The sequence below is a fragment of the Neovison vison genome, chromosome 6, assembly GCF_020171115.1.
Source record: "Neovison vison isolate M4711 chromosome 6, ASM_NN_V1, whole genome shotgun sequence".
Lineage (NCBI taxonomy): Eukaryota > Metazoa > Chordata > Mammalia > Carnivora > Mustelidae > Neogale > Neogale vison.
The window spans coordinates 18,086,020-18,103,914 of NC_058096.1; the positions used below are offsets into that span (position 1 = coordinate 18,086,020).

General features: G+C 41.6%; 1 protein-coding gene across 8 annotated transcripts in view; it reads left to right on the forward strand.

The window, feature by feature from the left end:
* LOC122908359 (amyloid beta precursor protein) overlaps nucleotides 1-17,895 on the forward strand; it is a 271,290-nt gene that overhangs the window by 152,226 nt on the left and 101,169 nt on the right. For 4 of the 8 annotated variants that reach the window (XM_044251072.1, XM_044251073.1, XM_044251068.1 and 1 more), the window contains exons 7-8: nucleotides 13,539-13,706; nucleotides 16,217-16,273. The exons of 2 other annotated variants lie outside the window; for them this stretch is intronic. In XM_044251072.1, coding sequence (XP_044107007.1) covers nucleotides 13,539-13,706; nucleotides 16,217-16,273 — 225 coding nt within the window. The remainder of the gene's footprint in view (nucleotides 1-13,538; nucleotides 13,707-16,216; nucleotides 16,274-17,895) is intronic. 2 more of the 8 variants (XM_044251070.1, XM_044251074.1) reach the window with 1 other exon arrangement.

The following is a 17,895-nucleotide window of genomic DNA, read 5'->3' on the forward strand; positions in this document are numbered from 1 at the left end:
GCAACTTGCAAAGAAGAGATATTGAAAAGAGGTTCACAATCTAGTTTTCAACGTTAATGTTTCAGTGCCTGAGAGAAAATGTGATTTACAGCCCTACTTAATAAGAAAATTGTTTCTTCATTACCAGCATATTACCACTAATACAATTCCTTAATTTGCTTCATAACAAAAACTCAATCGTTCTATAACCTGTTTAAATTTGAATGAAATAGGTAGAGGGAAGGAGAGTATAGAACATTTCGGCGTGGTCATAAAATTTTCCGCTATATTGTATTAGAATCAATGATGCTGAAATGGGAGATGTCAGTTCTAACTCTGTTACCAATTTCAGGGGAAAAACTGAGCACCCTCCTACATCCATCTAGCTTTAGGATTTATTGGTTTGGGTCCTTCAGAAAAACTTGGATATTGATCCTGTGGAATAAACCGATACCAATTTGAGTAAAATAGCAGTATATCCGATTCTTGCTCCTGATTTTCTGTGATTCCAGAAGGGATAGCACTTCATAACTCAAGATGTCAGGGCAATTTCTGATTCAACCATAGATTCTAAACTCTGATTAAACTTTGGTATTATAATAAATGACATAATGTTTGATTTATTCTAGCCTGTTTTGTTCATGTGGAATGAGTCTGCTTTTTTGCTTCTGCTCATTTATTCAGCAAGTAATCACTGTGCCCCTGCTGACCCAAGGCACTCCTCTACTGTAGGAAAGTGCGGTGGGGAGCCAGCTGTGTTGGAAGATGGACTTGCCTACCACTCTAGGGCAGTTAACATCTATCTTTCAATCCTTGTAACTATGCCATATGGTAGAAATTTTATTTCTCCATTTACAGCCTGGAGAATTTTTTTTTATTTTTTAAGTGTCCACGGCCATGAATGTGGGAGGTGGTGAAGCCAGCATTCAGAATCAAATGGACCAGGTTATTTCTACTTCATTAATGTCAGAATTTACTTTTTCCTTTTCCTTTTGTTTACAAATACATACTGGCTCAGTTTATTGATTTGTGCTCTCTGATAGATGTGTATTCCTTTGCTATAGTCATATATTTGCTTACTGTTATCTCACACTGAGCCTTTCCTAAATTTTAGAATTGTTGAGGCACCTAGGTGGCTCAGTTGTTAAGCATCTGCCTTCAGCTCAGGTCATGATCCAGGGGTCCTGGGATTGAGCCTCGAATCAGGCTCCCTGCTCAGCGATAAATGAATCTTCTTCTCCCTCTCCCACTCACCCTCCTTGTGTTCCCTCTCTCACTGTGTCTCTCTCTGTCAAATAAATAAATAAAATCTGTTTGAAAAAAAAAAAAGAAAAGAAAGAAAGAAAAGAAAAGAAATTTTTAAAAAATTTTAAAAATTTAGAATTATTATTTAAATGATGATTAGAAGTCAGCAAACTATGACATGGGCCATACATGGCCAGTTACCTGTTTCCGAATACGAAGGTTTCTTAGGAGACAACCAATCCCGTTTGTTTACCTATTGTTCATAGCTACTTTCTTGCTCCAGAGGCAGAGCGGAGTCGTTGCAAGAGACACCGTATGGCCTACGAAGTTGGAGGCATTTACTATCTGGGTCCTTAGAAAAAAATCCCTGATATGGGTCATGAGAAAAATAATAGGAGGGGCACCTGGCTAACTCAGTTATTAAAGCATCTGACTTTCGGTTGTGGCTCAGGTCATGATCTCAGGGTCATGAGGTCAAGCCCCCAGTTGGGCTCCACGCTCAGCAGGGAGTCTGAGATTCTCTCTCTCTCTCTCCCCCTGCCCACCTGCTCACACTTTCTCAAACAAATCTGGGAAGAAAGGAAGGAAAGAGGAATATTAGGAAGTGTTTATATTTCAGATACTACCATGACAGGTTAGTTTCACTAAGGGAGTTTTTATTTTGGTTAGAGGCAGACCAATACAGTGTTCGAAGAGAATTTTTACTGATTTTATGGCCTTAGGCTAGATGAGTAACCTTGGTTAAGTTTTTTCATGTGTATGGTGTAGATGCTAAGACAGTTCGTGTTTGTTGAACAAATTATGACAGCTGCTCTGTTTTCAGCATTTTCCATAATGCCTGGCACGCTGTAAGTGTTCGGTTTGTTTTAAAAGCACATGCTGCCCAGAATCAAATCCCAGCTGTCATCCAACCATGTAAATTGTGTCAATCAAATAACCTTGAAGTCTCATTACTTCCCTCTGTAAAGTGGGGTTTAATAATACCAACTTCGTTTTAATGATTTGGTGAGGACTCAATGACATGTAATCTATGAGAAACACTTAGCACAGTTCCTGGTAGACAGTAAGTGTTCAATTAACCTGAAGTGTTAGAGTTGTCGCAATTATAAGCATTATTCTGATTTTTCAGAGAACTTATATTCACTGCTTAGTAGCAATGCCAAAGGGAAATGAACAGATAGATTTTTTTTTAATTAGAAAAAGCATACATGTGCTGTATCCATATCTATTGGTATAATAGAGGTGATAGTTATAGATACATGCTAAGAAAAACAACCTAAACCCAGATTATTTTTTATGAATATACATTGTATAGTGAAGTACCTGCAGTTAAATTTTATGTCTAGCTGAAAATCCAACCCGGATAATATTAAATGCGACTGCATTTCAAGATAATGTTTCATTTCTTGCGGGTATTTTGAACCTCTTGGAAGTTCATAGTAAATGGACGGAGACTGATATAGGTAGCACTTTAAGCATCGCATATGATGATGAAGTTAAAAAGTTTAATCTCATGTTGCTTGCCTTGGGCTAGATGACTGAACTCTGCAGAATTAAATTGTTTCTCTTCCCCCTCTGGTAGTCATTAATGTGGGAGCAGCACCATGTGATTTACTGCTGGATGTTCACCAACATCAACCAGACACTCAGGTTCTGGGCATCGCCCTGGTTCCTGGGGGCACAGGGATATGAATAGGGTAGTGCCGTCACGTTACTTCCAGCCATTCCTACACGCTCCCTCCTGGGGAGAGACACGAGTTTCTTCCAACCTGCTGGTAGGGCACGTCAACAGCCCAGAGGAAGGAAAATGCCCAGCCTCAGTTTTAATGAAGGCATTGATGAGAAGTTGGCATGTGAGTGATTTTTCACGAAGAATCGAGATTTGCCCAGTTATAGAGCACCAAACAGAAGGAATTTGAGAACTGTCATTAATAAATCAAAGTGGCTTGCCCTGATCTCCAGGGTAGAGGAACCAAACATTAGCCTGCTTCTCACATCTCCGTTGTTAGCTATCTGTGATGGATCTGACACTTAACAAGGTGTCCCATGATTCACTAATAGGATTCTTAGTTATCATTCATATTTAACTTTTTGCCAGGTTTGGGGGGAAAACGGAGCATGACCTGGGAACATGAAAATGTGCTCACATATGCTTCATGGAGGCCTCATAGTAGCGTGCTGCCCCAAAATGAAGGGAACGAGACAAAGGGACAATGGCTGCTCCCTTTTGAGGAAGCCTTCCCTCAGGGTTATGACCAAGGACAAGTAAGATCCAGTCCTGTTCCTGGACCAGAAGGTAACATCCTTCCTAACGATGCCGAGAGAACTCGTGTTGGCACTGGGCATAGATGGGAGAAGTGGCAGCCTGTTCTTTGGTGCCCATGGCATGTCAGCCATTGGTGGTGAGGTGTTCATACACACGGAGCATGGCATTGACTGCTTCTTTTCATGGAGTTAGAGGGTCCCAATTCAGAAAGCTAGTCAGGTAGTTTGTTTAAAATGTCAGAGTGAGCGGGCACCTGGGTGGCTCAGTGGGTTAAAAGCCTCTGCCTTCAGCTCAGGTCATGATCTCAGGGTCCTGGGATCGAGCCCTGCATTGGGCTCTCCGCTCAGTGGGGAGCCTGCTTCCTCCTCTCCCTCTGCCTGCCTCTCTGCCTACTTGTGATCTCTCTCTGTCAAATACATAAATAAAATCTTTTAAAAAAAAAAAAGGTCAGAGTGAGGATGAGAGCTGTATAAAAAATTGTGTGTATACATATACAATTGTCCATTCTTTAATAAATCTGTTGAGATATAATTTGCAAACCATAAAGTGCAGAATTCAGTGGCTTAGGATATTCCCAAAGATCTCTGTGGCCACATAGGAAATTATACCTTTGAACTTATGGTATTTTCAGTGGCTGGTAGTGTTCATGGCTTGTACTTTCCATGTTCTGTTCCTATACTGTATGTTTCAAGACTCATTGTTAGTAATAGACATAATCAGGCAAAGGCATTTTAATGTAGTTATGTCTCAATCTATTAAAAATAAAAAATAATTTCATTGCAAGTCTAGAAACCAGATTTTTAAAAAAATTAGTTTTTCTCATGTTTTTCCCCAAATCCGTTGCTGTTCAAAAAGTATACAGACACTTCAGACACAACAATTGCATATATCTACACAACGTGGATTTTGCAATTTAAAAAAAAAGAAGCATAATAAAATAAGCCAGCAAGTGAGAGAATAATTCATGTATTCATTTAGACATCATGTCATTTTCAGAAGCATGTCTTTTTAGCCAGTCTGTTTGCCTCATGGAGTAGAGGCTCAGATTCCACGGGTAGGCAACAGAATTGTGGGTTGTTTTGGTTTTTTTTTTTAAAGATTTTATTTATGTACTTGACAGAGATCACAAGTAGGCAGAGAGCAGGCACGGTGCGGGGGCGGATGGGGAGCAGGGAACAGGCTCCCCGCTGAGCGGAGAGCCTGATGCGGGGCTCGATCCCAGGACCCTGAGATCATGACCTGAGCCGAAGGCAGAGACTTAACCCACTGAGCCACCAAAGCACCCCCAGAATTGTGGGTTTTAATGGAAATCTGTAGTTCTCTTTTAGAAAAATGCTTCCTGGAGTTTTTAAACGGGATGGGTTACAGCCTAAACGCCTCAGCCATCAACCATTTTGCCCTTCTCAGTCATGGCTAGCTTCCAGCCACCCTTCCCACTTCTGACCTCTTAGGATTTTGTTAGAAGAGCAAGAAATCAAGGTGAGGCGAGCCTGACTGAGTCTCACCTCAAAAGATGCTCAGTAAAACCCTTCAGTTCTCCAGGCAGCAAAAGCCCAAATTTTAAGAATTAAGAGACACTTGAGGCATCTGGCTGGCTCGGAAGTGCACGCGACTCTTGATCTCGGGGGTGTGATTTTGAGCCCCATGTTGGATGTAGAGATTACTAAAAAAGAATAAATAAGTAAACTTTTATAAATAAATAAAGTAAATATAAATAAAATCTGAGAGACTCTTGAAATGGTAGAAGGAGTTTAGAACCAAAGACTTGTCAAAAGTGCACTGTGTTTCATGTATCTGGTAGGACTGTTCGAGTAGTTAACTGTGAGGATAGGTTTGTCTCTCTTATTTCTTAACTTACTTTCTGTTCTTGTTGGATATAATTTCTAAGGTAGACTCTGAGAGCATGACAAAATCTGGACAGAAATTTCGTGTTCCTTGCCTGTGAGTTTGAATTCTACTGTTTCACGAGAGAAACATAACCCTCATTGGGCAATCTCATGCCTAATGCTGTTCTGAAATTTAACAATAGTTGTTACTCAGGATTTCTGAGGTGTAGGCGACTGTTGCTTATTGGCTAGTCCAGTCTCTGGATTGGGCAAAATGACTACAGTGCATCATGAAGCCTTCTGGTGTTTGCATGGACCATGGAAGGTTTTCTCAGTCTCAGCCTTAACAGTGTTTTGGGCCCGATGGTTCCTTGTTGATACCATTCTGTTCATTTTAGGACGTTTAAGTCACGCTGTCCCTCCCACCACAAGCCAGTAACACACCCCCTGCCCCATTGTGACAACTAAAACTGTCTCTGGTGTTTGCTGGATGTCCCCTGAGAGGAGATGGAAGCGGAAGCTGTCTGGTTACTAACCTCTGGACTGTGGTACAGGGATCTCCAGTGATGTCCAGCTTTAAATATGTGAGCAGGGAAACACCACGAGACTCTGTCTCATCTTCATGTCAGCTGTGACACTGAAGTCAGCGTTTTGTACATGGTAGGTAGCCAGTGGACTTTTTTTTTGTTTGAGAATAGATAAACAAAACACAGGCTCAAACAAAGATGATAAATTCTCATTTATCAGGTAAAAGCAGCTATCTGGTAAGCCATGAAATGTAGTTACGTAGCTTAGAGACAAATCAGCACAAAATTTTTATTTTTTTTGAAGATTGCATATTGCATATTTGTCACATAGGCAGTGAGAGATGGAGAAAAACTGCCTTCCTGGCTTTGTTTTGTATTCTTCCAAAAGCAATTCACTCTCCCCTGGTGCACTGTTTTAAAATAGCAGATGGTGGTTAGTGTCCACATAGCAATCAGGGACACGGGTTCCCAGCTGGAGGAGGCCCATCCTGTCCCTCGGGTCCCATGATAAGAGACCAGCTAAAATGGCAAGGTGGACACACCCAGTCTTCCCCCAGAAAAGGTCATAAAACAGCAGGACAGTCGTCCATCTGGGACTCACATTATCTAGAAGCATCCTTTTTGTTGCAAGAACAGGAACTCCATGTAATTCCTTCTTTTTTTTTTTTTTTAAGATTTTATTTATTTATTTGACAGACAGAGATCACAATTAGGCAGAGAGAGAGGAGGGAGCAGACTCCCTGCCAAACAGAGAGCCCGATGTGGGACTTGATCCCAGGACCTTGAGATCATGATCTGAGCTGAAGGCAGAGGTTTTAACCCACTGAGCCACCCAGGTGCCCCCATGTAGTTCCTTCTTGATGCAGAGGTGATGAACATAAATTTCAAGCCTCCTTCATTGCTTCTTTGTTTATTTCTTTAAATAAAAATAATAACTTTTTTATTTCTGGTGTTCTGGCATGTTACAAGAACATTATCACTTAAACTCAGATTTCTGAGAAGTCTGTTTTAATATGTAAGAAAATTATTATGTTGGTATTGGATTTAAGGCCCGAGTATTGAAACTGTCAAAGAAATATGTATGACTAACTCTTAAAATTAAATTTTTGGGATAGAGCGTAGTTGAGTCGTAACACCTCTACTAAAATATGTTGTATTCCTTTTTTGCCAAATGGATGTGGACTTCTCTTTTTAAGCCCAAAACCTCTGCTTCTTTTTATTCATCTTTCCCTTCTGGTCATTTCAGAAAATGATTGAATCTTACATATCTGGTTTTGACATTACAGCTGCACATAAAAAGGTTGATCACACTGCTTTTTCAAACACTAATGTCCATTCAAGCCACTGAGGCAGCTGGTAAACATAGGTTCAGAGATGGAGATCTGGAATGGGTGCTGAGATCCAGGTATGCTGGCCCCATTGACCCATGGACTGGCCTTGGAGGGATAGTTTCTAGTAGCATTGCATGCCCCTCATACCTTGCCGATGTAGGAGATTGAGACAGGGAACAAGAAACTGGAAGGGAAAACCATCCTTATCTATTGTGGGGGTGTTCTTAATGTATTATCAAATGTCATCAAGTGAGCTCTGAAGACCAAGCAAATTAGAAAATTCTTACTATCTTCCTACATATGTAACTGTGACTAGACTTGTCCCTTTATAGTTCCTCTCACTGGTGCAGTGTGGACAACTGGTAGCCTGTTTAATGTGATTATACAGGAGTTTTGTGAGCCACAACCAGTGGTATCTTGAAATACCAATGGTGGGAGTCTTTACACCACGGAAAATCATTGAACATTATAAATCACACTTTTTTTTCCTGGAGATAATGAGTTCCCAGCATCCCCTGAATATCAGTCTCTAAGAAAAGTCACTTTGTCTTATTTCCAGCAGAGGACATGACCCCTTCTTTTCTCACTTAGAGTCTGGAGCTTCTTATAGTACCGTGTTGTTTTCAGGCTAACCACACAGCTCCGTGAGAAACAAGTTTATTCCCGTAGCAAACAGGGAACAGAGAAATCAGGAAAAGTCCTAGGGGTGCCTTTTTGTGAATGCGCCCAGCACCGCCACGAGAGTGCTGGTGAGTCTGAATCCTTACAAGTGGATCTCCTTCAGGTGGTATTTTATACTCTTCCAACATGGGGAGATGTGAGAACTGGGTCAGGTATAATTGGAATGACAGATGTACGGGTTAGCCTCAGAGCATCAACACAATTCAGTTAACAGGCCAGCCAACTACAGAAACCTTGTAGAGACTTCCATGACACCCGCCGTTTCGCAATTACGGAGTCAGTGATTCCGGGACCGTGCACAGCTGTTCCCATCACTTGTTGGTACAGTCCGACCCATATTTGGGGCTTAAGTGAGATTTGTTATAAGACTTTAGTTCAAGCTTGCTTACCTGTTTCTACATGTCTTTATTTCATAAAATACGATTACTAGGTAATAAATATCTGGTCATTTATTGCCCTGATCAGAATTATTTTCTACTGGACAGGTTTTCTGATGGCTACTTGCTAATATTTGCAAGCACATCATCATATCTTCTTTTAATTAAAAGTATGTAAATCTGCTGTTCCAAAAAAATATACTCTTAAAAAAATCATTTTTTTCTGGTATGTTACCTTTTTAAAATTATACTTATAAGTTAAACACGAATCTGTCTACTTTATTCCACAGAATTTGAGTTGTAAGTTCTAATAACTTAGGCTCACAAAATTGCATCCCATAATAATATTTAGAATTGCAGAAATAACTTAATTAGGCTGAAAATGAGTAATTCTAAACTGTACTGAAATTGGCCATAGTCATTATTAATTGATTAAATGATTAGGCAGATCAGTCAACACTTAATTGGTAATATTAAAGATAAGAATATTTAATAGATTTTAGTATTTCTGTCATTGTTTTTATTTTACTGTTAACATTAAACGAGTGATTTATCACAGGGTCAGACTATTTGTCTTCTTATTGCCCTTTTTACTCTAGTTTAAAATTTCAAGATATGGGGGTGCCGAGGTAGCTCAGTTAGTTAAGCATCCAACACTTGATCTCGACTCAGGTCTTGATTTCAGAGTTGTGAGTTCAAGCTCTGCATTGGGCTCCACGTTAATTAATGGAAACTACTTAAATAAAATAAAATTTCAAGACGTATAATTTTTAACTCAAAGAAAATAGGTATATTTGTACTGTATCTGAACTTTAACTCTGCATATATTCTTGCAGCACATGGAGAAATTCTCCTACGTCATTTTCTTTATTTCTTTATAATATCAGAATACACAATTTCTAGCTTTCTATAAAAAAAATCTTCTAGGATTATTCAAGTGATTGCTTTCTCAAAATTCGTAAATTTAAACTTTATACATTCCATATAATACTGGTTCTATTTTCTCATATTCCAGTAGTCAGAATAATTGAAACTTAACTACTAAAAATGAATAATAAAAAGCTTTACATTATTCTAAAATTATTCTTTAGTAGTTAGTGCTTTATTTAATGATAATTAATTTATTAATGTTGTTCTTTATTTTTTAAAATAAAGAGAACTTTGTACATTACTTACTAATTAATTTTTTAAGGAGGTCCCACACCCAATGTGGGGCTCAAACTCATGACCCTGAGATCAGGAGTTGGCGTGCTCTACCAACTGAGCCAGCCAGGCACCCATTAATCTTGCTTTTTAAGAAGGCATTATAATTATTGTACATTTGAAAATGACTTTACCCTCAGCCTAGCTGCGACTTTCTCAGGTATCTTCATGCTGATATTTTTTTTAAAGTATAAAATTTTCTAATTTTGGTTGTCTAAAATAAAGTTTGCTTCAATTCGACATCTATTTAGAGTTAATTTTTTGTGGCTAAAGCATTGTTTTTTGGACAGTGGACTGTCTAATCATTTTGTATAGCATAGGGAGCTGCCACTTTGCTCCTATATTGTATTTGTATAATACTGATTTTTAGAAAATGGAATTTAGTGTTGAAACCAGCCCAGGGCTTGTTGGCAAGGGCCTACCTTACAAAGATATAAAATGCATATAAAATGCAATATAAAATGCATAGAGTCCATTTTTAAGCTTATAAACTCATATGCTTTGTGTATACTAGCATTTCAGTTTATTAAGTGGTCTCTTGTCTTAGAGATGGATAGAGCTATTCTAAAAGAAGAAATTAAGCCTTCCCTACCAGCAGAATTCAGCTAGATGAATATTGAGAAACCTATTTGTCATCTTAGAAGCTTAAGAATTAAATATGAATAAACAAAGATCATCGTTTCTTAGATGTCTGGGTCAGTATTTCTATCTGACTTCAAGCATTCTTAGAAAGATCCCAGCGTCTATTATTCTGGACAAATTTTCTTCATTATGATATGGAAGATTTACTTTGAATACAAATGAAGGTGGATTGGAATTTAAATGGCTTTAAAATGTGAGTCTTTTTCTTTATTATTTTACATTTTGAGAAGAAAATGAAGGTGGAGAAAAGAAAACCACAGGTTTAATTTTCAGGTGAATTCTCTTTTGAGGGAATTACAGTCCTAGAGGGTCTAAATGCTCGCATTTAGTGGATGATATTGTGAATAATTTCCCCCTGGAAATGAGCCCTGCATCTCGAGGGAGTTGAAGTTCGAGTCCTAGCCAGAAGGAAACTGGTGGGAGATGCCAGCTCGATGGTGGAACGGCGGCGGGGGAGGCTGGCGGGATTACGAGCTGCCCTTTCTCTTCTGCTGTCCTTGCTGTGGCTCAGAACAGCTGGAGTGCCTTCCTCCCGTGTCAGCAGATCAGAACCAGCTGGACAGAGCCCTTGTCTTCGAGAGGTCCCAAAGGGAGCCATTCGTACCCCTGTTCTTCCAGGCTCCCATGTGGGTACTGCCCAATACATTTGACATTAGATTATCACACGCTATTATACCACCTCTGGCCACGTTCTCGCATGTTCTGAGTACTATGAGATTGATGGCTATGCCTCACCTTGTCCACATACACCAGTATGAAACTGCGTGGGGCCTTCAATGTCCAAGTGCAGCAGCAGCCCTGATAATGTCAAAAGAGCCCCCAAAACACCCCCCACCCAATGTTGTGTCACTCAGTTCTTTGCCTTCTCAGATTGATGGGTCAAGACTCTTGCAGCAGGAGACACCAGCAAGAATTACGGGCTCGTTGCGTAGTTCATTCCATTTACTTAGTTGACATATAAGTGGATTTTGTGTCCTGAATGTTTTTTCTGGTTGACTGGGACTCTGCAGATCTGGGTGTGACAAAGGGGTTTGGTAGCCATTTCGAATGAGACAGAAGAAAAGTTAAATGAATGAAATAAAAATGTTTCACTTGTGGTATAGGGAAATGATGTTTTATTAAAATGCCATTTGAGTTCTAGACTGGGAGGTTTTGCCTCGATCGGCAGAAATTCCGAGGGGACACAGAAAGCCAAATAATCTATCACGGATCCCGTCCTTGGATCATCATTCTTTTATCCCACTGCTTCACCTTCCCCTGCCCCAGATTCTCTCACTTCTAATTCATACACAGGAGATACCCTAGAGACAGGGTCCTGCCCCTGCACAGCCATGGTGTTCACGGGGGGGCCTGCGGTCAACGAGTGCAAGGCGGCATGGACTGGGACGTATCAAATGTGAGGACTGCTGTGAGTTGTTGAGGCACGATGGGTTTTGTTGCCGGTGGCCCTGTGACTTGGGGTCATGCCACGGGGTGGAGGCACCCTGTGCCTTTCTAGGAGCAGCGGCCACTGGTAACTCCAGGGCCAAATTCACGCACGGTGTAGGCTCAGAAGATACCATTGTCTGGCAGTCTCTTTGCAGTTAGTACAGCCCGAGGAGGGGCTTAATGATGAATATTGCCACATCTTAGAAACAAGAAAGAGGCAGTCACATAAACGTGTGCAGATTGGTGACGGAAATACAAGGGAGAGAGCCTGTAGGTGTATCTTAGAGCAGAGAGAGAGAGAAACAGTCACTAAGGTCCAGGAGAGGAGACAGTTCATGGCTGTGGTTTGAAGGGAGCCCACCTCTAGGGCATCTGGCTTTTCGCTCTGTGGCCCAGAAGCTGCTCTGTCAATAACTCAGAGGTGATCAGACTCTCCTCCACTGCCAAAACTTATTTTATCCTTTTCAAGTATGACTACCACCAACCTTTACTTTGTGGAGGATAAAGCAAATTGCCAAGTGGATGGGAAGCTTGTGTGAACGGGTTGGCAGGTTCTCACTGTACAGGAGAGCTTGGTGCAGAAAGCGAGCTGAAGATGCATCATGGCTTGGCAAGAATGGACTTCCAAAGCAGCGGTACTGAAGGAGAAGACATTAGAGATGGGTGACCTTGAGCCCTGATGCTCCTGGAGCCAGATACGTCCATGTGAAAACCATCTAAAGAGAGTCCGAACCACCTTGGATATCCGATATCTGGCTTTTCTCCTGCACAGTGTTTGACCTCCACCTTCTGAGCTCTGTACTGACTGTCGACGTCATCATGATGGTGGTAGCTCCTGGTTTTGCCGTCACCTCTTTATCTCAGTTGGAAAGAACAATAAGTGGTGTATAGGGAAGTTAAACAGTCGTTCTCATTTACATCAACAGTGTGGATCTTTGTCTTTGAGTGAAGGATTAAAGGATTGAGTGGAGGAATGTTACTGAATATTCCTAATTGGGAAGCACTGAGTTTTGAGTGACATTTCTCTTTGAGAAGGATGCTTTTCTTTGGTAGGATGATAAAACTAATAAACAAGACATCTGTGTGGGCTTAGGCATCTGCAGTTTCTCTATAAACTGAGCTAGGGCAAGATACAAACTCAGAGGGGGAATTGTTTTACTTCTAATAAAAATGGAATACACACGGGAGGAAGAGTTCTTGTTCTAATTACCATAACTTTACAAATGGAAACAGAGAGGTTATTACACTTTGATCAATCAGGGATCGTGACGCTGATCTTGGGGAGGGTGGCAAAGCATGTCGACAGGTAAGATGTGCTTTAAGGTAAAATGGTGCATGGTATGTTTTAACAAATTAGAGTTGGTTGACGATGGTTTATTGTTTGTGACATTATTGCCCAAAGGACAGATGAATGAAAAAACAAAAATTGTATTTAACTAGAGTTAATATAATCGGCTGTAGGTCACATTTACCCTTGTTCCATATGTTTTTCAAATACGGCCAGTGGACAGGCCGGCTCTCTGCAGACTGGATCACGTTCAAAATAGGTGTAATTATTTTATACTCCGAGGCAAGGCTGTCCTTCATGAAGGAACACAATCAGATGTCGGGGACAGGATACGTTTTTTGCATTAGAAGCAGACGCAATCCTTTTACCTTTAAAGCTGACTTGAGGTTATTCTAGAAGAGGAGTTTATTTCTTAGAGGGAAGAGATGTTTCAAGGTGCAGACACTTTGGGGCATTTACTATTCACCTAAAAGCAGCTAAAGATTGGTTCACTTCAGCCGGAATCCTTTTATTACTCCTAAGCTACCCTCATTAACCAGATGAGCATGCACGGCTCTGTTTCCGAGGTCATTCAAAAGTCCTGGTCGGTGATTAAAATGTTGGGCAGAATCTGCCTAATCATCCCAGCCCATGTCACCCCCCACCCCCCGGGAGGACTGATGCATAAGAAACAAAAACATGTGCGTGAACCGCGAGCCGGTACCTTTTCATGCTAAATGTGGTTCCCCACGTCTCCTCTGATTAGAGGTGTGCTCTGAACAGGCCGAGACGGGGCCATGCCGAGCAATGATCTCCCGCTGGTACTTTGATGTGACCGAAGGGAAGTGCGCCCCGTTCTTTTACGGCGGATGTGGCGGCAACCGAAACAACTTTGACACAGAGGAATACTGCATGGCCGTGTGTGGCAGCGTCAGTAAGTGGACCTTCCTCCAGCCTGGCCACCTTTCATCTTTCTCGCCACTGACTCCGCTCTCTGTAACAGATCGGTTTTCCTGGTCCTTGGGAACGGGTCTGTTGCTACCACTAACCACGTTCTCTGTCCGCGCCTCTAATTGCCGGGCGTCTCCTTGCGTCTGTTCCACCCCGAGCCCACATCTCCGTCTTTCTCTAATAAAGCATGGCCCTGGTTGTGTTCTTCTACTAGCTGTGGTGCATTCGTCTTGCAATCTCTAGGGACTTCTTTCAAATCCCTCTCTTAAGCCAAGCTGAGGTCGCTGTTTTGTCTTCTCAGCTATCTTCTGCAAGTGTCTGCGTACGTGTTTGTCTGTGCACCTGTGTGTTCGGGTCTGTGCATGAGCAGTATGTGTGCAAACAAGGCTGACCACCGGAAGCCCGGCTGATGCAGCTTTGGTTGCCTCGACAAGGCGGGTTGTTGTGATGAGTACCTTTAAGTTATGTTGTAACATGCGACTTTGATTGTGTCAGCAGCGAATGTGATTGAATCGAGCATATGCACTTCAAATGCCGGAGGATAGAAAGTCCCCAGTGGCCTCAGAGCTCCTGCTGGGCCGGTTGCAATATTGATTTTTTGTGTCTTCTCTTGGAAGCAGAAGAAAACTCTTCACTTCATGTTAGAAACCTTGAATGAGGGGTGCCTGGGTGGCTCAGTGGGTTAAAGCCTCTGCCTTCGGCTTGGGTCATGATCCCAGAATCCTGGGATCGAGCCCCGCATCGGGCTCTCCGCTCAGCGGGGAGCCTGCTTCCTCCTCTGTCTCTGCCTGCCTCTCTGCCTACTTGGGATCTCTGTCTGTCAAATAAATAAATAGAATCTTTAAAAAAAAAAAGAAAAGAAAAAAAAGAAACCTTGAATGACAAGAGACTTTGGGAATATAATTTTCCAAGCCTTTTCTTTCAAACTTCTGGCTCTTCATAACTCTGGGGGATAAAGACATACAGTGACAGTGACTCAAATGTGAGATGAGACTTTACCACAGAGGTGGCACTCAGGAGGTAGTGAACCAGACATAGGGGACTTCTGTTCTTGCTGACAGCCTTCTGTGCGAAAATCCACATTTTTATTTATTTACTGTTGTTCGTGAGTGGGAGAATTAAACTACCCAAGAAGTAATTGCTCAACTTGAGAAATTAAAGATTAAACTCAGTGGGTGTGCATTTCTTTTTTGAGAGACTTCTACCTTTTCTCCCTTGCTCTTGTAAGGGAGACAGGTACCATTTCCTGCATGGAATTCCTAGGGATTATATAAATTGTTTTCTGCTGTGATCATGGGCTTACGCTAAACAACAAAAGGACCTGCACCGTTAAGACCTTCTATTGTGAAGCCCAGATCTAAGTGGAATCTAATGGAACAGTTCCTATTGATCTCCTGAGTGAGGGATGACTCCATTTCTATCTTGTGTGAGAACAGGTGTAGGAATTGGTAACCCCAAGGGCTTCTTTTCTGGCTGCCTTTGGATGATGGTAGCTTCTAGCTCAAAAGACTCCTTTCTTCAGTTTCAAACAAAGAAGTTAATTAGGTCAGGTAACATGGAACACAATGGGGGATTCTGTTGCCTGGAGCCTCTTGAACAAAAGACTTTTGTTACAGAGATTCTAACTGGTTTAGCTGCTAAGGGAGAGTTCTTGGCAGATTTCCAACTTACTTTCTCCATTTCCCTGAGGTGGACTTATTTTTTGGAATAAAATAAGTGTGTGTGTATGTGTGTGTGTGCGCACACATGCACATGCAATAAGAAAGAGGGTTTTTAAAAATTATTGCCAGTGAGGAGGCATTTGCCCCGAGTTAGAAATTACTCCCCCGGCCCCCACAGCCCTACTCCAGCCCATGTGCACGCGCTCTCCACATCATCAGTCTGATTTGGCTCAGGCTGGGGTGAGCCGTGGGCGCCACAGGTCAGCCGGAGCCTCTGGATGGTATGCCTTTTGCTGAGAGCTTTGCCAAAGGTAGAGACTCCAATGAAGATGTAATGATCAGCCAGACAGTCTGTATTTAGTTTCAGAAGGGCAGGTAGGTTATAGAGTAATTTATCAAGAAAGCAAATGTGAGAGGCTGAAGGTCCGAAGTGTGGGCAGATCTAAGTGGACAGTAAAATAACACATGGCCCGTGCTGGGAGCTGGAGGTGCCCTGTGAATGCGGGATCGGTGTGAATCCTTGGGAACTGGAGATGCTTGGCACTAAGGAGGGAGAAAGAGCAGGAAACCTTCAACAGGTTACTTGGAAATGCTATTGAAGACCAAATACCCAGCACTCTAAGGTATTACTGTGGAAATAGATCTCTTAGGTTTATGTTTACTTTGGTTCCGTGCTGGGGCCCAACCTCAGGGTATTTGTTTAGTTTTGCTTTTTTTCCAATGTTTTTCTTTTTGTTTTTCCCTTTGGTCAGTGGAATCATGTAAGTTTCGACCATCATTTGCGTGTTTCTATTTTTTGTTTTTTAGTTACGTTCTTTTATTTTCTCCGTAGTGTCCCAAAGTTTACTCAAGACTACCCAGGAACCTCTTCCCCAAGATGCTGTTAAACGTATGTTGTCGTTCACTGGAGGGGGCTGGGGCGGGGAGGACATAGTCCAGTGCATGGCTGGGTTATAACTCCAGATCATCACTTTCTTTGCATGGTTTTATGTGTCTCCAACACCTGTCTTTCAATAAAATGTTTATTTCCATTCCTTTGCTTTGTCATTATGTGCAATTTTGCCAGACAACTTGAGATCCCGGGCTAAGAGCACCGACTAAACTTCTATTTCTGATCATTTTTTTTTTTTTTTCAATTCAGTGTGGTTCTGTTATGTATCGTGTATATATAATGTTATTGTGTTTTAGTTGGCATCACTATTTTATTTCCTAAAGCTGTCATGATGCCACAGTTTGAGAGGCCACAGATGTATAAGTGACTTGTTTCCTAGAAACATACATAATATGCATGCACTGTACTAACTCATGGACTAATGTATATGCACAGACTTCAGTTCTGTGTTGTAAGACACATGTGAAGCCTTAGGAAGTGAAAGAGCCCGTCTAAATTTCCTAACCACCTCTTCTTCCTCTCTGTAAATGCACACTACTGGGACAGAAGTGCCTGACTTCGAGTTTTATCATATGGTTATAGAAGATTCATCCAAAGAAGTCTTGCATTAACCAACCTTAGAATGTCTGTGTCTTGTGATGATTCCACTTGGCGTATTAGTCTAGCTTGCTTTTAAAATGTGGTGTTGGGACGCCTGGGTGGCTCAGTTGGTTGGACGACTGCCTTCGGCTCAGGGCGTGATCCTGGAGTCCCGGGATCGAGTCCCGCATCGGGCTCCCAGCTCCATGGGGAGTCTGCTTCGCTCTCTGACCTTCTCCTCGCTCATTCTCTCTCTCACTGTCTCTCTCTCTCTCAAATAAATAAATAAAATCTTTAAAAAAATAAATAAAATAAAATAAAATAAAATGTGGTGTTAAAACATTCTAGTACTTATTTTAAAATATGGATTATATCCAAAAATAGATTTTTGCGTTTTTAGGCTAGGGATCTCACACACACACACACACACACACACACACACACACAATTGATGCTTATGGTTGTTGGAAAAAGAGATACAATTTCAGTAGTAGTTCAGATGTAATGAAAATTAGCATTTATTTATATTATCCTGAAAAAAAACCTGGTCTCCAAATAGATCTTTTTAAAAAAATATATAAATAAGTGGCACCTGGGTGGCTCAGTAGGTTAAACATCGACTCTCTCTCTCTCTTTCTCCTTTTTTAGATTTTATTAACTTATTTGACAGAGAGACACAGCGAGAAAGGGAACACAAGCAGGGCAAGCGGGAGAAAGAGAAGCAGGCTTCTTGCCGCCAAGCAGGGGGCCCAGTGTGGGACTCGATCCCAGGACCCTGGGATCATGACCAGAGCCGAAGGCAGACTCTTAATGACTAAGCCACCCAGGTGCCCAGAATCTAACCCTTGATTTCCACTCAGGTCATAATCTCATGAGTCGTAAGATTAAGCCTTCCATTGGGCAAGTAGTGTGCTGCTTTCCTTCTCTCTTTACCTCTGTTCTTCTGAACATGTGCTCGCTCTCTCTCTCTCTCTCTCTACCCCCCCCAAAAAAATAAATAAATCTTAGGGGCACCTCGGTAGTTCAGTCAGTTAAACATC